Source organism: Protopterus annectens, chromosome 1.part2 (assembly GCF_019279795.1).
Source record: "Protopterus annectens isolate FY-2018-M chromosome 1.part2, PAN1.0, whole genome shotgun sequence".
NCBI lineage: Eukaryota > Metazoa > Chordata > Ceratodontiformes > Protopteridae > Protopterus > Protopterus annectens.
Window position 1 is genome coordinate 1,021,895,682 of NC_056727.1, and position 21,232 is coordinate 1,021,916,913.

The 21,232-nt window shown below is 35.0% G+C and overlaps 1 protein-coding gene across 1 annotated transcript in view; it reads right to left on the reverse strand.

The window, feature by feature from the left end:
* Positions 1-21,232, reverse strand: part of LOC122792225 (CUB and sushi domain-containing protein 1-like) — a 3,080,606-nt gene that overhangs the window by 2,840,313 nt on the left and 219,061 nt on the right. Inside the window, exon 5 of the mRNA XM_044059969.1 lies at positions 17,706-17,827. Within this exon, the coding sequence (XP_043915904.1) occupies positions 17,706-17,827 (122 nt within the window). The remainder of the gene's footprint in view (positions 1-17,705; positions 17,828-21,232) is intronic.

Below are 21,232 nucleotides of genomic sequence, written 5' to 3' on the forward strand. Positions count from 1 at the left end.
CCCAATTTATATTGTTCCATATCCCTAAGTATTTTTTTACTTTTCCTTTCAAAGGCTTTCTTAGTCCTAAACTGAGCTGTCTCAAATTGCTTGTGATATAGTTTTTCCCATTTCATAAACATTAAATCATTTAAAATAATTTCATTCATTCATAAGCTCCTTGATGTGTTCAATTCCTGGGTTCAACTGAGAGGAGAGATGTTCCATAGTGAATCGGAGATGAAAACGGCCGGTCACAACAACTCCTCACACAGTGACAACAGGATTAATAATGTATTTCAACGTGTAAGGGGTTCTTTGGTAAAGAACCCAGTAAATCCTGATACACAGAATGTAGTATTAGTAACTTCTTCGCGAGAGATCACCAACGGACAAATACAGAGATCGCGGTCGGTACACAACATTGATATGCTGACAGTTTTGGATCAAACGGAGCCTACCAACAGCAGGCTTGCACCTATTGATTTTATCTTTGATTTTTCTTTTGGCAACCTCATGGAAGAAGCCAAAAGAACTGGTACTAGACCGAAATACAGCCAAAATTTGCAGACCTATGCTCATGCTACAGTTAGTGACTATGGGGAAAAAGGTACTGTACCAATTAATTCTAGCACAAAACGCAAGATGAGTACTAATATGCATGAAAGAAACAAGGATTTTTTGTTGAAAGACTTTCTTGACAACGATTGTGCTTTTGACAATTGTAACGAAACGCCTAGCAAAAGGCTGTTTAGTTTTAGAGGGACATTAAAAGATTTAATTTATGCGTTTGGTAAAAAATTAAATATTATCAACGCTATTAAGTTGGATAATGCATATTTGTCTCATTGTATCAACTCAAATATTGTACCAATGGATTTACAATTTCATAAAACACCGATGGAAATTGATTTAACAGATGTGGTACAACAGGAATTCAATAATTTGTTTGATATGTTTGGAAAAGAGTATATGAAATTACTTATCAAGTGCAATGATTGTAAATTATGTAATATTATGAATTAAATAGAACAAATTAATGAAATTATTTTAAATGATTTTAAATGATTTAATGTTTATGAAATGGGAAAAACTATATCACAAGCAATTTGAGACAGCTCAGTTTAGGACTAAGAAAGCCTTTGAAAGGAAAAGTAAAAAAATACTTAGGGATATGGAACAATATAAATTGGGGAAAGTTTACAATTGGAGAACACACTACCAGAATACTTATAGTACATCAGCATATGAGATACAACGGGAGGATACTATCCCGGAGAGTAGACATTTTCAACAGGTCCAAAAGACTGGGGGATATACCAAGTAGACAAAAGAAAAAATGTGGAAGAAAAAAGATACAAGGCCCCCGAGAAATTGATAAATGAATCTCTTATACCCTACTTTCATAAGAGTCAGGAGGTAGGCATGGAAGGTTCACAAATATTACAAGAAGGTGTAATAAGTAGGTACAACAACTTCAAGATATTTAATTGCACAAATATGAGTCTGAATAAGGCTCATTTCAGCCTCCTGGCAAAAAGCATGAAATTCATACCAGTTACACATTTTAGAGTAGTGGACTGTATTAGTGAAGTTAAAAAGTACGTCAGAAAACTTAATTTGGCTTTGATGTTCAAAAATAAAAATGAACACAAATCAGATAGTAGGAATAAGTTAAAGAAGAAAAGTTGTTATATACCAGTTATGAACAAAGAGGTTCTCAGTTATGAAAGATCGGTTATACATGAGATTTATCAGTCTAGTAGTAAGTTTATAAAGAAAAAAATAAAGTATAATCTAACTAAAGAAGAATTAGCTGTATTGGATGAGTTAAGGGAAAACAACAGTGTTAGAGAGTTATGAAACCCGACAAGGGTGGAGGCGTTGTAATTTACGACGCCATGGAATACAATGCAAAAATATATGACATACTGCATGGTTCAGGTAATTACAAGGTCATTTCTATTAATGAGTTAAATATTGTGTATAGAAGGATAGATTTATTTATAGAGGAATTTTTATTAGACAATAGGATAACTGAAGAATTATATAATTTTTTTAAGGTAGAGTACCCTGTTATGTCTATTATGGTAGGTATACCTAAGGTACATAAAAATGTTTCTAACCCCCCATTTAGACCAATAATATCAGGAAGTAAGTCCAAAACTTTTCCACTGGGAGTGGCTATAGACTCTATGTTAAAACATATATATGGAAAAGTGGAACATATGGTTAAGGACTCCTGGGAATTCTTAATGAGATATCCCATTCACATAGCTGATAATGAACTATTGTTTGCCTCCATAGATGTAATAGATCTATTTATGTGTATCCCCAAGAATCAGGGGATGGAGGCATTTACTGACAGTATTTATAAACATAGTAATTTGGAATGGGACAAAATAAAGTTGATTATTGAACTTATGTCCATAGTATTGGACAACAACTTTATATATTACGAAGGTGAGATGTTCAAACAAACCAAGGGCGTAGCTATGGGGGCAGCATGTGCCCCCATATATGCTAATATGGTAATGTTGGACTGGGAGGAGAATACCATATTTAACAGTGAATTTTTTGGTAATATTAAATACTATTCACGATTTCTGACGACATATATATTATATGGGAGGGTGATCAGTGTACTTTTAATAACTTTTTGGAATATTTGAACCAAAGTAGTGACTTTTTGAAGTTCACTTCAACGAGTAGTAAAAGAGGGGTGGCTTATTTGGATACTTTGGTCACAAGAAAGGACAATATTTTCAAGTCAAATATACACAGAAAAGGGACCTTTACCAATTCGTACATTGATTATGACAGTAATCATCCAATGAAGTCCAAGAGAAACATCTATAAGGGACAATGTATCAGGGCAGTCAGGATGACCTCAAGTTACCCTGATATGTTAGACGAAGTGCAATACATACCTTCATTATTTAGTGAAAGAGGATATAACAAAGACATGATGAAGAAAGTGAGCTCATATGTGATAGATCAATGGGGAAAGAAATATGTGTCATTACTAGGAATGAAATACAACATTGTTCCAGATAGTGATAATGATAAGAACAGCAGTACTAACATCATGCCATTTAGTAGAGCTTGTATTATAGAATATGGGCCGTTCAGCAATCAGATTAAAGATATTATGAGTAAATATTGGCATATATTATTAACTAATGATGAAATGTCAGAGTTAGTAGGTCCCAAACCGACCTTTGTTTATAAGATGGGTCAAAATTTGAAAAGGATGTTAGAGACAGGTTATAAAAGAAGGAAGACAGTAAATTCTACACATACAAATAAATGTGGCACATGCCACCAATGCAGTCTGATTAATGAAGAAACAGAGATTGTTTTAAAAATTATAATAGGACGAAATTATTTTTTAAACGGGTAGTTGTAGTACAAAAATGTTAGTTTATTTAGCCAAATGCATGGTCTGTCCTTCTTTCTATATAGGTAAAACAGAGCAAAACTTCAGGAAAAGAATTTATTCTCATCTATACAGTATAAGGACGAAAGACCACAAAAATGCTTTGGCTAAACATATTATTAGCAAAGGAGACAATCATCATTTCAAGTTTGCTATATTGGAAGTTGTAGCAAGTAATCCAAGGGTGGAAACATTAAGAGTATGCTGGCATACAAAGAGACATGTTGGCAGATACTGACGGATGCCACGACACCACCAGGATTAAATGATTATATATCAGTTAAATCATTACTAGAGATTATGAATTGATGAAAGTTGTAAACAATTTTATTATATATTAACAGTATTAATTGTTGTAAACATTTTAACATTATTTTTTATAGGTATAGCTTTCTTATGTTGTTAAAGTAGCTTTTTAGAAATGATAGGTTTATTTGAAATGTCAGGTATTTAATAGTAGTATACAGCCTTAAGAATCTGAACGTGATTTTGGCGCCAAATAGATGTATTTAAACTAATGGGAATTACAATTTGAATGTCCTGAGGAAGCTCACGGTTTAGTGAGTGAAAGCGGTTAACTTTATGGAATAAAACAGATTTTATGGCCTATTTATCTGTTTTTGCTGCCAGTGGTTTTGTAGAATACATCTTTTATTTGTGGGTCATTGGCGAGTGGTAGCATTCTGGACCTCGCTGTTTGGATAGTACAAGTACATAGAACGCAACTTTCTAAGTTTGTAAGAGCAATATTTAAAGTGTCCCTACTTTTGGGCCTTTGTCCCCTCATTATTTATACCTTTGTCCAGATTTCTTGTCTCTAATAGGTTGAGAGGTATGTCCACGGCAAATCTGAGCTGTATAAAGCAGAGACAGAATAAGTGAATGAGTGATCTGCTGGATTCCTTTTGGTCTGATTTCAGGTTACAATAGAGCATTAAACAGACCTTACAAGCAATGAAAATGACAATTTTAGGGGGATAGATCCTGATGATCAACAGAAATATTCAAAATTCATACATCTTAATGTTAAAGCAGCTTCTGATGGTTGTTGACAGTACCTCTGTTCTTCTGGGTCCTTCCTTCCTTCAATAGTTATTGGCTATTTTGCATCCATCCTATCAAGTTGCACACATAAAATAGTTTTTCAAATAAATTCTTAATCTAGCTATCCTCTAAACTGTAGGTTTCTAAAGGCCTCACCTTGGAACATCTATTATTATTATGGTGCCTATGTTAAATTGGAATAATTCCATTCATGGTTATTCATGGTGCTTATGTTAAACTGGAAGAATCAGTTTGAAGAAGGCGACTACGGCATCTTTCCTAAGTGCATGACATTTATGCCTCCTTTTCTCTCAGGCATGACTGATGATCCTCAATTCATTACAACATAATTTGGATATAATCCAGTCATGGATAAGGCATAATCATTTGATGCTCAACATAGACAAATTTGAGGACTTGTTCTCATGTGTGACCTTCATGGTTTTGCATTGCCAAAAATTAATAATTATGGTGAGACCCATTTGGATAATTTAGAACAATTCTGGTATTGTGGGTTAATCCTTGATTATTATCTGACTCAGAGACCAGGTGTCAGCCATTGTTAAATTCACATGAAATAATATGAAAATGTACAATAATTCCTTTCAAGAAAAATCATAAGGTTGAAAAATGTAAACTGGACAAAAAGGCTTTGGGAACTGTTATTATACTCTTTTTCTTATAGATGACTAAGATTCATTGCTGTGTTATGGTGTTTTTACAATCAAGCCTTTTGATGGCCAGTATTTTGTAAGTTTGACAATCAAACATGTGGACATATAAATCTAATGATTTCTATTTCCATCCAGGGAAAGCACATAAAAGCTGATGGCCACTGATCTGTAGTGTTACATGATATGACTCTCTGGCTGTCCTTGATCAGTCCACAGGAAAAATGTTAGTTATAACAGAATGTTTTCTTGAGACTATCGTATGCTATTTTCACTCACTGTTGTCTGTTTGTGGAGTTGGTAAACATGAATTATGCTGTCTTCCTCCTCCTCCAATGGAGGGGGGACATTACACTCCTATGAAAAAGAACAGATGCTAGTCTTCACCATTAGGATAATTGCTATTTAAATGTTTTGAACAGTAGTGATTACCAAAGTACTTTCTGGGTGATCATGGTCTGGTCTTACATAACTGAAGCACACATAAAATTGAGTAATTCATTAGTCACAGAGTTCCATTCAGAACCAATCTCTGAGTCACTGAAGAACCAAAAGAGCCAAGCATCTGACAACACCAAATGCCTCTGCCTAGCTTCTAAATTGCAACTTATCCCTGCAACTGTTATGCAAAACTTAAACATATTAAATATTTCAGATATCATCTTCTCCAAAACTGCATAGAAACTTGCAATGAAATGTTTATTTAGAGAAGGTCATACTAATACTTTTTAAAAGGAATCTAAAACTATATCTCAATAAACACTGGCTATGCTCTTGTACTAACCCTGACTAACTCTGTTCCTATTCACAAATACTCACCCTACATCCTCTATTTTTCTCCCTTTATGTTTCAATATACTATATCATTGCATATAAAAATTATGTTTATATGTAAATTGCACCTTCTAACAAAATTACTTTGAGTATTATAATTTGTACTTCTTGTGTGGGAAAAAAAATGTTTTTATGTAACAATTGCTGTCTTTATAATATCTGTCATAACTTCCATATTAACTTTGTATGATTTCTTGGAGCTTTTCTCCCCGGGCCTCTACTGAAAATGGACATGTATCCAGCTAGACTAGCCCAGTCAACAAATGTAAAATAAAATAAATAAATAACAATAATTTTAATTCTTGAGCATTTTTGCTATGAGTTGGCAATCATTTAATTGCTATATTAAGCAGCACTGGAGAGCTAGAGGTGATAAAATAAATGTGAAAGGTTTTTAAAATGACATGGTATCCTGATAATATGGTAGCAACCAGGTCACTTATTTTCACATTTTTATTGCACTATAATACAACATTTGGATCGTATGCAGTGATTAAGTGTGTATATAAAAATTCTAGAAATGGCACAAAACCTTAAAACCAAACAGTACCAGTCACATAAAGTCTGTTTCTATGTATTGGCCACATGCAGCACTAAACCATGTTTGTGACCTGTTATTAACACACACAATGCCCCAGATATGCTATAATGATGTTTGTCATGTTAATAAACAAAACATCAAACGTTCAAAATATGCCAACCATTCTCTTTATTAAAACAGAAACAAAGACTGAGAACAGTCAAGAGAAACTGTACCATAAAATGTAACTCATTAAACAAGATAGTTTAGTGATTTTGCCCCAAAATTAGCAGGAACTTCATCATAACTAATCCTATTTGATATCACTTCCTTAATACATAGGAGTAATGACAAGTGATAAATCAGCTGTTACCAGCAGTTTAAAGTCTCATGGCTTAACTCAATACAACCACACATTTATAAAACTCATCCGTGTAAAAATATATCTAAACAGTACACATGTTGAAAAAACATACATAACAATTCAATAAATAATGGGCACTTTATTGACTCTTTGTCACTGTAATAAATTATATGAATAGTGCACTCTAATGTAGTTATCATCTTTGAAAATCACTGCTAAACTTACATTTCTGCTGAATAGATTGAGTTTAACTAAAAAATTCAGTTGAATCTAATCTTTTAGTCTGAATAAATTTAAAACATTTTTAAACAACTGAAAATGGGCTTCAGTAACATCTATGTGGCTTTAATTGGATATCTTGAAACCTTTATGTGTTAGAACTATCCATTCATTATCATAGGTGATCAATTCCTAGTACAAATATGATAAATTGTGCAGTTTTTGACATGTTATAGATTTTTTAAGCATTATTTATTTACTTTATAGTATGTTTACATAGTTGTTAAAATTTTGTACAATGCAGGGTACACCAATGTAGATATTGTAACTTAAGCAACTTTTATTAGAGCTTTCCTCATTTCACTTCCTATACATTTAGCTAATCTCTCTGCACCACGCTAAAATATGTTACTTACTCAGTCTACCCACAGTCCTTATATTGCTACAGGATAGGAAATATTTTCCCACATGTTACAATAGCATTGCTAACTACTCATCCTTCTTGTCTAGTAGCTACTCTAATGAATTATATGTGTCAGTCCTCATAATTATGAAGGTGTTTCCACTGTCTTACCTGTTGCTCTCATAATTACTCAGAGTGTATACAATATGTGTCACTTAGTTTCACAGTGTTAGTCTGCATGCAATGGATGTCACAAACAATGGCTTTTAATGCTAAAAATTAATGTAATTGAAGCTTTTCTCCCCGGGCCTCCACTGAAAATGGACCTGTATCCAGTTGGACTCTTCCGGTTAACAAATGTAAAATAAAATAAATAATAACATAAAATATGACATTAGTCATGAATGAGTGACATTTTAGCATTCTTATAATTTATTGCAGTGTTGGGGGGGGGTTGATAAAAGTGGCCATTATTTTTTTATTTTATTGTTATATAGATATATTTAATAAATAGATGTATTTTTAGATGAATGAGTCTACATAAATAAATATTAGCTCAAAGGACAAAATGAAAGGAAGGTGTATTCTACTTGTCTTTTCTATAAATTGTAATATGTGGAAGATGTGTAAAATGGTAATTATTTATATTTACCATTGTAAAAATGTATTAAAATTTAAAAAGGAAACTAATGCTTACATCACAGTTGTGTGCAATGCTTTAGGGTTAATGTTTCTGTGCTAGTTCAAATGTTATTACCTCACCCAGTCTCTGGCTTGCTAAATATTACCATTCCCTTGGGAATGCAACAGCTGAAACAGGAAATTGTCTTCCAAAAATCTGAATCACAATGGAAGCATTGCACAATCAAAGTCATAGAAAACTATTGTGACTTAACACAGGTGGAAAAAGAGTTACTGTAATTACATTACTAGATTTGCTACTGCAACATGGACTTGGGACAGAAGTTCAATGTTTGTTCAATTGCTTATAATGACTATAAAAATGTTTTGATTCTGACATCAGACAATAGGGTACTGTTTATCTCTCTATCTAAAGCAGATAGTGACTAGTTCATTGATAGGATTTTCTGAACATTATCTGTCTGCTTAAATGCATATTTTTTTAATTCTTTGTGTGTGTGTTATATACTGTTTGAATATTGTTTGCAAGGAGCATGCCTTCCTTGAATTATTTTAAATAAATAATGTTATTATTCAAATTTAAATGCTTGCAGCTAAGAGTTCATTTATTAGCCAAGTGTTTCTTGGATTTTAATATTGAATTTTTAAATGTGTGCTGTCCATCCTTTGAAGAGTAACTCAGCTAATTGGTACTATTTAAATATTTAAAGGTTAATTTATTTAAAGGGTATTATATAAAGAATATTGACTTATTAGTTGTGACTAATTTATAGCAGTGCATACTTATAAGCTTTGAAGGTAAATTTTGGTTATAGAAAGTTGTTTATCACCAACATTCTGGAAAATACTGTGTGTGTGTGTGTGTGTGTGTGTGTGTGTGTGTGTGTGTGTGTGTGTGTGTGTGTGTGTGTGTGTGATTAAAATAATTTTGGTAATGTGTTTATTACTGCTGATAAAATTACACCAGACTGCACTAAGCATGGTCTGATTTGCTTGTAATCCTGATTTGCCATTTATTGCAAAGATGAACTGTAGCTGTTCTGGATAAAGATCATTTTGGTGTGGTATGGTTTGTTTAATACTTAAGGGAGCAGTATAAATATTCTGTACACCCTCAAGACCACTGGTATTAGTGTTGACATTCAATCTGTTATATTTCTGGCTCCAGCTTGTAATTTTTGGATGACAGTGGTACAAGAATTAAAATTCACACCGCCTGTTTGTCACACATAATATGAGATGGCACGCTATTAATTGCTGTGATATTTCTCTCTCTCTTGGATATCTACATTTATAGCAAGTACAAAACGCACTTGTATTTTTCTGGTAGTTCTCCATTTTCATTTTATTAAAGTTGTTTATCTGTATTTCTTAATGGAAGGAATCTATCTAGGCTGAACTCATTTTCTACAGAACCCGCATGATAACAATTTAATTATATATTAATAAATAGCACATTAAATATGCACTAATTGTATAAATATAAACAAATGGATATTTATAGATTTTTACTACAGTACAGATAGAGCAAATTTTTTAATGAAGGAAAATAATACACATCTAACAAACAATATACTCAGAAATTATAGACTTTCAGAATAAGGCAGTACAGTTAAAATTAATGCCATGGCACAAATACAGATCCAGTTTAAAACAAATGTTTTCAAATATGAGAAGGAAGTATTTGCAGGTATAAAAGGCAATCATGACTAGCCCACCTGTGGCTACATATCATATCCGCTGTCATGTAAAATGCAACGTAGCTCATTATCCAATCATTTAATGCCAACGTAGGCCACATGATGGCGTGAGAGTATAAAGAAGGAATGCAGAAACAAAGGAGTAAACTAAAAAGATAAAAGCACACAAAAGTAACTGTAGGGGAGGCAAAAGAAACGTACCAGAGAAGAGGCTAAAGGGATATGATATAAGGACTTCTTCTTTCAGCTTTTTCCCAGTTAGGGGTCACCACAGCAGATCACCTGTCCGCTCAAGATTGGCAGTAGAGTTTTCTGGTGTTGAGTTGCCAGTCTGGCGCCCAACCTTCTACTGAAGGCACACACACAAACCTAGGGCCAATTTAGAGTGTCCAATCCACCTACAGCATGTCTTTGGAATGTGGGAGGAAACTGGAGCACCCAGAGGAAACCCACATGACCACAGGGAGGACATGCAGTCTCCACACAGAAGGCACACCAGCCGAGGATCGAACCGGAGAACTTCCTGCTGTGAGGCGACAACACTGTAGCCACCCGGATATAATATAAGAACAGGGAAGGAAAATGTTGTAGGACTGAAGAAAGACAGGAAAAAAGTAACTAAAAAGGTCTGCAAAGTAAAATACAGGGCCCACATAACTCACAGTTGCAGGACCAGTTAATAGAGAGGTAGATTTTTAATACAGAGAAGGATAAGGGCTTACTGAGAGTAGGAGAGGTAGTATGAAAGATTATCAGAAGAACTGCAGTACTTCAAGGACAGTTCTATTACTTACACTTTGGGAAAGAGTCCTAAGTTCCATGCAATCAGTTACACAGAAGGGCTTAAGAAAGGTTTTCAACTGCTTAGATATAATATGAAAGACGGCATGCCTAGTTCATACCTGTTTACAAAAACAATACAGTCAATGGAGTCAGAATTAATTACAATGTCTGAAAAGAACTGAGTATACTCAGTACAAAAATAAACACATAAATGAAATCAGAGGTAAAATTAGGGACAAAGCAATGAAGTGCAAACAAACAAACTGAAAACACCATTTCAATATGGAGCATGTATATAAGTCAGTTGAGGGGTGGGTATAGGTTACAGGACAAGGCACAGTCATCATATGCACAGAAGAATGCAAATATTCAAGAGGTCAGCCAGTAAATTCAATATGTCCTGATAGTAAGGAGCACAAAAAGGAAAGCAAACAGAATAGATGAAGAACAATGGGGAGAGGGAAGAGACAGACTGACAGAGAGAGACAGACAGACAAAGAGAGAGACATATAGTGAAAAATACAACAGACAACAAATTAGCATACGCATGTTTTTTCTACCTTAGTGCCACAATTGCTGAAATGTAAATACACTGCAATCAACTAACATGGCACCAAGCTGTTTCCAGAACATATAAAATATTTCTCAGAGATATTTCTGCCACACCAGTGATTTGACAGTATTCTGTTAAACCTATAAATAAACCTAGAAATTGGAATGACTTGTATGTTTGAAATTCTTGTCTGAATATTGTAACAAACTGCAGAATATTTGAAATATATATGTCACAGTACAAGAAAAATCTAGTTAAGTGTTCAAAATTCATTCAAATTCCATCCGCTTTACTATAAAAGCAGATGGTATTTTTAAGCAAACAGATCATGGTGTAAGTGTAAAACAAAACAACTATTGATAATAAAGTACTGAAACAATCTGGCATTTCAGTTACTATTAGCAATAACCCATCTCTCTAAAATGTATCAACAAACAATGAAGTTGCATAATTAACAGAGAATGCACTTCAGTCCTGAATACAATCAATGATTGCAAAGAAATTGCTATAAGGAATTCTGTAACAGACTAAAATGTTCTCATTTTTTCTTGTAAAAATGCATGCTTTTCTGAATGTAATAGTGAGGAATGCTATTATTTTGCAATACTCATTTAATATAAGTTTAAAAGACTTCATAACAAAACATTTATTTAATGTTACTTCAAAAACACACAGTATCCTTGGAAACCCATTATTATGCACTGGGTCACTAGACAAGTGGATCTAGATATTGACTTTTATGTTGAAACATTTGTATATCTTTTAAGATAGAAACTATAATGGCATATTACCATAACTTGTGGTCTCTGAATATAATTGTTGGAATTATTATCCTACTAGTTACAGAATGTGCCTATGAATTTGAAGTTTTTGTTAAGTTACAGCTATTATTAGTGCAATGAGACAAGTAAACCAGCCCATTGATCCAGTAACAAATATAAATAAATAAATTAATAAACAAACAAATAACGAATACCATGCACACTTCTCTCTCAGGAAAAGGAAATGGTATCCAGGTTTACTAGAAAGTTGCAAAACATCAAGAAATGTGGAAAATAATTTGAATACTGTGGAAAAATTGAGGGTTTTAGTACCCAGTCTGACTACCCACAAAGATTCTTTACATGTGCTATAGATGTTTCTAACCACTTTGGCTGCTAGACAGATGTGTTGCTGATTTTCATAAATACAGTACAGACTAAACTTTAGATATTCTGTCTTCAAAGCCCAAAACTTTAGTGTAAATCTGTGCTACAGAAATGTATTAGGCATTTGTTTGAGTACTCAATCTTCGGAGATCATAATGGAAACTGAATAATTATCAAGGCCTGCGTTGCTAAACAAGAATGTACAAATAAGTTAGTTATCTGATGTACCAAGATTTCAAACTCAATTAAATGCAAACAACATACTGCGCAGAACAAAAACAATTCAGGGAAAAGCACTAATAAGGGCATGGAAACTTATTGAAAATGCTTACTAATAAATGTGGTTGATGTGTGTATTTGGAACACATAAACATGCAAGGAATCATTGTCTTAAATGACTTTGAAGATATTGAACATTTTGAGCCCCTAAACTACTTAAAGTGCATATATTTATAGTAAAACACATTCAATCCCAGACATATAAAGTTTTTTGGTCACATTAGTTCATGCTCAAAGTATGATACAATAATAACGTGAATAAGAATGATGCATGAAGGATTGGAGGTAAGAAATAAAGTGGGAGGGCTCCTGTCAAATAAGCTGTGCTTTAATTGAGAAACCAGGAAGGGGTGTCCTCTTTCCCCTTTACTTATTTTATATTTAGAAGCATTGCCAAAGAAAGTAAGGGTCTCAGAAATGCAAGTATATAATTGGTAAGGTAATCAAGAAAAGTTGGCTTTATTTTCAGAGATTCATTTTGTACCCGATGATAAAAATAGAAAAGGACACCTCAGTGCTGTGGAACATTTTGAGACAGTTTCAAGTCTTTTCAATATACACAAACATCCCCACGGTCGAGTGGCGTTTGAAAGACATGCGTAGGGCATGCCTTCGTTGAAGGTTGGGTGTCGAGCTGGCATCTCAGCACCGTAAAAATCTACTGCCAATCATTAGCGGACCGGAGTTCCGCTGTGGCGACCCCTAACCGGGAAAAGCTGAAAGAAGAAGAAGTTCATACTCAAAGTATGAGCACATCTTCTCGTCTTCTCATGTCTGTTGTTTAAATCTTATTGTCATTGGCATTGCCTTGATGTGACCAAGAACCCAGCAAAGAGCCAAGAATCAGGATACCAAATTACTTAAAAACTGATTTTCTGTGGCTTTCTTTACCAAAAACTTCAATATCCTGTTAAAGCTTTGCTATCCTTCCATCATTACATTTGCTTGAAAATCTAAACAATGTCTGTAATTTTATTAAAATATCAAGAAATGGTGAAAATAATTTGAAAAACTGTGGAAAAATTGAGGTGGTGGGTGGACATAGCTAAGATGCTGCAGAGGCTGTGCAATATGCACAACCGCCCCCATTGTAGACCCAATCTCATGGACATTATCACTTTCACCAGGGATGGGAGACTCAGGTATGGCATAACAGGACACCCCCTGGCTTGATGGTGACAGTGCATCCCTCCAGTATGTCATTAGGGTCCATGTTGGTCCCAGCAGAAGAAAGTATTATTAGTTCATGGGGGAAATGAACTAGTCCAGTGAACCCTTCAGTGGATGTGGGACATTGGCACAACTGTTTTAACAATGGCAAGGAGTCAAAAAATATCTCGGAGTAAAAGTTTTAGTAGCAGTTCACAAGAAAGACCCCACACAGCCCCATAATTACAGACCAGTCAGCAACACCAGCATAGTCAACAAACAGAATGATGTAGACGATCAGAAAACATATTCAGGCAAATATCTGAAACTTCTTTCGTCGTGATGTAACTCAGTACAGTTTTTTCAAAGACAGATATTGCATGCTTTATCTCAGAAATTCTTTGACAGCATGACTAATGCCCTGGATGAAGGGCAGCTAACATCATGGGATGAAGGTTTATCTATCCATGCATTTTACCATGATCTGTCTAAAATGCTCAGCATTATGACCTTAAGAAATCATTTATAAACTCAGTGATTTAAAGTTAAAGGAAGCTGCAACAAGTTGGGTCCACAGTTGTCTACATGGTCATATAAAATGAACGATTAATATTAGACGTCCTGCCCTCACACAACAATTCCCAGTCTGTGATACTAGCATGAATATGTGTTCTTTAAATAGTTGAGACTTTAAAGTGGATATCTGTATAACTCCTAGAAAATGGCACCGCTATTCTAACACAAAGAGGGAAAGTGGGAACCAAAGTGATTTTTAATAATGCCTGTTAGAGTTAAAAAGTGCAGATGAAAACTTTTGTTAGCAATTGTTTCTATAACATAATAAACGGTAAGTAAGACAAATAATTAATTCCACCATCTGAAAATAACTGCAAAATAACATGAGCGTGATAACTCCAAAACATGTAAAAAAAACATGGAGAAAAAAGAATATGGAGTAATCCTGAGATTTTTGCCCATAATGCTTGAGGTTAGTGAAATAATTCTGTAACAGGAATGCTAATATATATATATGTGTGTGTATGTGTGTGTTTGTGTTTTTGAGTAAGAAGTTAGTCACACCCTGCTTCCTTATCAGCACTACATCTAGTTTTAAATAGTTGCCTCCGGTTTTCCTTTCATGTCTTATCTTTCCTACTATGGCTGCAGGGGTACTTCTGTAAGCCACCTTCCCCTTAATTTGAGGTTCTTGCCAGCAGATCAACAATGGAATGCAACCTGCCATTCCTCTGAATGCATCGGTTTGTTTTTTCCCTCTAGATTTGTGAACATATGCAAGAGACAAGATTAGGCATTTCAAGTTCATTGTTATTGCCCCATTTTAGGGGAAACTGGCAAATTATTATGCGTATATGGATGTAAAAAGAGACGGGGAAGAGCGAGACAGGGAAAATACCAACCAGCAACTTTACCTATATTTGCAATATACATGCAGAACTGCAAGGCTCAGCCATCCTCTCCTTCCTACCCACTGCATTTGTATAATATTACACTGAATGAAATATAAGCGTGCCCTAAAACTCCTTCAAGTTTCAGCACATGGCTCTATTTTTAATTGTTTAGTTTTGATTAATAAGGAATAGGTAGAAAACATCTCGATTGTGAAAGAGCATAATCAAATTTCCTCCATCAGTTCTCCATCCCCAACCCTTAGAAGGTGTATGGGATACAGACTGAGAATAAAGCAGACTGATTCACTTGGAACACTACCAGGTCACTATCTAGTCTGCTGGTGCACAAGCAGACTGATTCGGTTGGAACACTACCAGGTCACTATCTAGTCTGCTGGTGCACAAGCAGACTGATTCGGTTGGAACACTACCAGGTCACTATCTAGTCTGCTGGTGCACAAGCAGACTGATTCGGTTGGAACAGTAGCAGGTCACTATCTAGTCTGCTGGTGCACAAGCAGACTGATTCGGTTGGAACACTACCAGGTCACTATCTAGTCTGCTGGTGCACAAGCAGACTGATTCGGTTGGAACAGTAGCAGGTCACTATCTAGTCTGCTGGTGCACAAGCAGACTGATTCGGTTGGAACACTACCAGGTCACTATCTAGTCTGCTGGTGCACAAGCAGACTGATTCGGTTGGAACAGTAGCAGGTCACTATCTAGTCTGCTGGTGCACAAGCAGACTGATTCAGTTGGGACAGTAGCAGGTCACTATCTAGTCTGCTGGTGCACAAGCAGACTGATTCGGTTGGAACAGTAGCAGGTCACTATCTAGTGTGATGGTGCACCAGTGATGAAGTATGCATTGGTGAGCTCAGTACTTGTATACCCATGTAAAGCAGTTATCAGTAAAGACTAGTACAGTAAAGACTAGTTAAAGGCACTGAACAAATTTAGCAATTCAGTGAAGGATATTGCGCTGCCGTCTACCATATATCTTCATGTTCCTTATGTGCCTGACATCTGGGATCAGAACAAAACAAATAAATAAATAAACAAACAAATAAAAGAATAGTCTGGGAATGAAGAATTCAGATGGGCTAAAAATAAGGTTGTAGGTGCTTGCTATGTGAAGACTTGGGGGATAATAACTACAGCATCCAGCAACATACTAATATGGAGATGAGTCACAGCAATGCTTACTTTTAGCACTACAACTGATAAGCTGTAATGGCGTGTTATTTTCCCCTAAACGTTTCCAGCTTAGGGAGGCTCTTTATGAAATGGGACCTGAGAATCTATCACTCCTTAATCTGATCCTGAGTAGTGGGCATGCGTATTAAGGAATATAATGCATAAAGAAGCATACATCACTGCCAGAAGCGAGACTAAAAAAACATAAAAGCAAAATCCACTCCGCGGATGACACCTATTCACCAGCTAAATCCAGGTATGGGAATGCAAGCCTAACTTCCCATTAAGAATGACATTTCCCCACTATGGATGATGTGTATATGTGTGTGTTTGTGGGTAGGGGGGTCAATGAGTAGTTGCATGTAGGGAATAAGTGACTATTACAATAGATGGAAATGGCTTGATAGTTGTCAGACAAAAAGGCTAAGAAAAAAAAACATAGCTGCAGCAAGCACTTCAGTAAATCTAGTGGCCCACTGCAATTTTGATATGCCTCTCTTTTTTGAAATAATGATAACTTTTACCTGCTATCTGGCAATTTTATTGAATTAGGACTCTAATTCACTTTTTTCTTTTATTCGGGTAAACAATGTAAGTAATTTTAAAACTAGATTTCCTCACTAAGTGTGTGTATTAGACATTAGAGGCAAATGTGTGCACTTACAAAGTATTTTTAGGTCAGAAAGAGACACAAGACTGTGATTTAGTTTTTAAGTGCTCTAGAAAATGTTTAAGTTTGCAAAGAAGAAAAAAACTGAAGCTCAAACATAAATGTAAAGAATGTTATTGAACTTACAGGTCAAGAATGTATATAATCATCCAAGACTCCAAACCGGCAAGAAATTGAAATTAAACACATGACAAGCACATGGTCGCATACCATTTAATAACACAAAAAGACTAAGGATGTCAAAAATGCCTTCGGACACAAGCCAACCAATTCCAAGCACAAATGACTTTATTAAACACAACTCTAATAAGCACTTTCTTAACAGCGACTTCTTCAGATTAAATTCCAGGATCATACTCTTAATTGAAAAGCAATTGTTTAACCAATGAAATTAAATTATCATCTAATGCAAAATGTCATCTTAAAGAAACAAACTAAAATAACTAACAGACTTGTCTAAATAACAGCAGAACTCAAATTTGCTAACAACAAAGCAAAACCATCGCCTAGAATATCTGTTTGATTTTTCTGAAATATGTTTAGAGAAAAGCAATAATTACTCAGCTTTTTAATAACATATTGGAGTTTTTTCATTGCAATGCACATAAACTAATTTCAAATCAAAGAAACTAGTCATCAAACACAAAACATCATAATTTGTAACAAGAATACATTGTTTTAAACATATTTATTCAGACTTACTTTGTAAGAACTCGTTGCAGTGATGATCCACACACAGTGTGCATTATTATCGTACTGAACTGGAAAGTTGGGAGATGTAATAATTCCACTGGGGCCTTGAAGTGGGGATCCGCACATTCTTGCTAAAAAAAAATATATATATATATATTTGTGAAAGGGTCAGCAGGTAACAGTAACCTTGTCTTTGACGTACAGCAGTATGTCTTTTCTCTAATACAGAGGACAAACAGTTAAATGATGCAATGCAGTTCAGTAAGCTATGAACAATTTTACTGTCATGCAAGGAATTTTTGTTTCTGTTTACCTATTGTCTCATTAATTTCACTCATTAATTTAGTTTCCCTAAACAAATAGTTATAACCTACTTTGTCACAACAATCATATGGAGTTGCTTTATTACAAGCTGAACATATGTTTTTAATATTCGGGTCACTAAAACTTTATAATATGGGTTGGACTAAGAATTTTTGATCAAAGTATATATTTGGGAATAAAATTCTGTATAAATGAAACCTATACTGAGTATGTAAAACCAAAATAAATAACAGCAAGGGAGCTATGCAGTTAATTGCAGACTCTGAAGGGCTATGCAGTATGAAACAGGTAAATACAAAACTTTATATGAACCATAGTTATATAAAAAGCAGGAAGATGGTTCAGTAACTCTCATACTGTCCTCATGATGGTGCACAGAGTTTTGTGAACATCATTAGTACTGAAATTCCTCTCTGGAAGTCTACATGAGATGAGAATTGGGAATTATGCATGAGCAGGCTTCGGCACATAGACACACACACACACACACACACACACACACACACACACACATATATATATATATATATATACACTATCAGACCTGGAGGATGAGAAGCCAGCAACAGACTAATTGCTAGATGTGTGTGTGTGTGTGTGTGTGTGTGTGTGTGTGTGTGTGTGTGTGTGTGTGTGTGTGTGTGTGTGTGTGTGTGTGTGTGTGTGTGTGTGTGTATAGGTCTGTGTTTGTGTGTGTGAGTGTGTTTCTGTGTATGTATGTATGTGTGTGCCTGTGTTTGCGTGTGTATGTGTATTGCTGTATATATGTGAGTGCATCTGTCTATTCATCTGCATGTATGTATTTGTGTGTGTCTGTGTGTTTCTCTAGAAATGTGTGCGAGTCTGTCTGTACACTGATGTTTGTCGTGTGTGTGTGTGTGTGTGTGTGTGTGTGTGTGTGTGTGTGTGTGTGTGTGTGTGTGTGTGTGTGTGTGTGTGTACAGACATTAAGTACTTATGTAACTTATATTCTGGATGCAAAATACTTCCTCCAAGAAGAACTACATCTGCTACTGCAAGTTTGATACACTAGGTGTAGGAACTATTTTACATTAAAAAGTATAAAACAATTTATCAGATATCCCATTATCTAAGCAAAAGAATGTCCTCTAGAGTGGGCATTTTCACGGAAATAACAGACCTTCCAGGGGAGGAACCTATGAACCTATAATTGCTTATTTAATACATTACATAACTCACTCAGTGTCAAACTCAGTGACCAGTCTGAACAATCCAGTGTATCCAAGCTGACAGGATGTTTCATATTTGTGGATGGACCAATAAAGAGTGAAATAATAAGAAACAAAGACCAGTGTCTATAAAAGCTTGGAGAACTAAAACAATCTAATGAAAAAAAGCTTAAATGTATGGTCTACTGTAAAGTGTTTTATTAACTCCAATTAAGTACTTTCTTCTCATAATTACTCATGAGACTTCATTAGACCAAACAATAACATTAAAAGTAAAGTATGTGAATATAAACACAAATTAACCAGTCATATCATGTAATACAAAACCAACAGAACTCCGAAGTAAGCTATACTACTTAGGGTTACCTGAATTTTAAAAGAACTTTTGACTTCATTTGACCCTAGTTGTTTGTTTGCATTCAATAAAATTTGGCAGCACATATCTGCATATTCTAACAAAGTGCCCAGGTCCCCACATCTAGAACCTAATTAAGTTGAATCTACTTCATAAAATACAAACTTGTTTCTGTTATCACACAAAGCATTGAGTATACTTAAAAAATGACCTGATTAAAGTCGTAAGCTCCATTCAAGGTATGATAGATTGCATATAGTCAATGTATGTAGTACTGTAGCAACAGCTGTCAAATGTCTTTAATGACATTTCATAGCTCTAAGAAAATACGTAATTGACACTAACTACTTATTACTTTCCTGATGAGGTCTTCAAGTGTCTTTATATGTATTACAGTTTTGTAAGTTCACAGAATCAGCAAAACCTCAGTTTGGTTCTTGGACATGGATTTTAAGAACTTCCATCTGGAATGTACATAGTGTTTGCAGGTCTATACTACTTCATTGAAGTGACACTTAAATGAACGGCATTTCACCTGAAATGCCAGTCATCGAATTCTGCTTATTTGGGGGGCTGCACCCCCCCCCCCGTTAATTAAATATACCAACTCCGAGATTGCACTACAGTGGGGAAAGGGCAAATTTCCCAATCCTCACTGTACCATGATCTCAGTATGAACAGTTCATCGAACGACATGATAGATGTAAGTGCACTGAAAATGTTGTTTGCTGAACTGATTTTTCACTAAACTGATAGGGACCCAATGTTTGCATGCAGACTGAGTTTGTACTAACCATTTAATGTGTATTCTTGTATTGGGATTTGGATGTAGTACAGAGTTTGAATGGAGCCAACCTCATGATCTGGAGAATGCCTGTGCCTAGAAGAAGGCTATCTGATGTGCATTCTTCCATGTATCATCTGAGCAGACTTCCGTATCCATATCATGTGCATGGAATTTCAACAATGTTTGTGCTTCCACCATCATGTGCATTTTGGGATGCTCCTCTTACCTTAGAAATGATGGTGAGCATCTGAGCATTGCCAGCTCTGTATAGTTTGCCACCATTTCAGCACTAATCTTTTGTGATATATTCATTTTAATTGAGGTCAGATATGCATTATACTTGTGGTCTAATCTGTAAAGAACAAGTTTTGCATATCTGATTTAGCAGAAAGCTGGATATCGACAGAACACATCTTTCCAGATTTAAAAGGCATGTTGTAACTACAGATTGAGTTTCAGTGTATATGATATGAATTTCAAGGTACTACTGATTCATTTTTAATATATGATGGAGGATGTTCAAGTAATATGTTATAACTAGAACATATAGCAATTTTGGGAAGATTTTAATTTTTATGGTAGCCATTATTTTGCTCAAGGATACTTATGTTCACATACCTGCAGCAATGGTTAAATCTGCAAAAGGGAGTTCTTTTATTTACTTTCTTACTGGACAAATGAACTGATGCTCAGATCCTATTCAGGCATGACCTTTACCACAAATGGTGAGGTAAATATAACATACATGGACAATTTAGACTTTTAATTAACTGGCTTGTTTTGGAAAAGTAGGAGGAATCATAAAGACCCACAGAAAACTTATGTAGACACATAGAGAACATACACTCCCTACAACGTCAGTGATGAAAACTCTGGACTG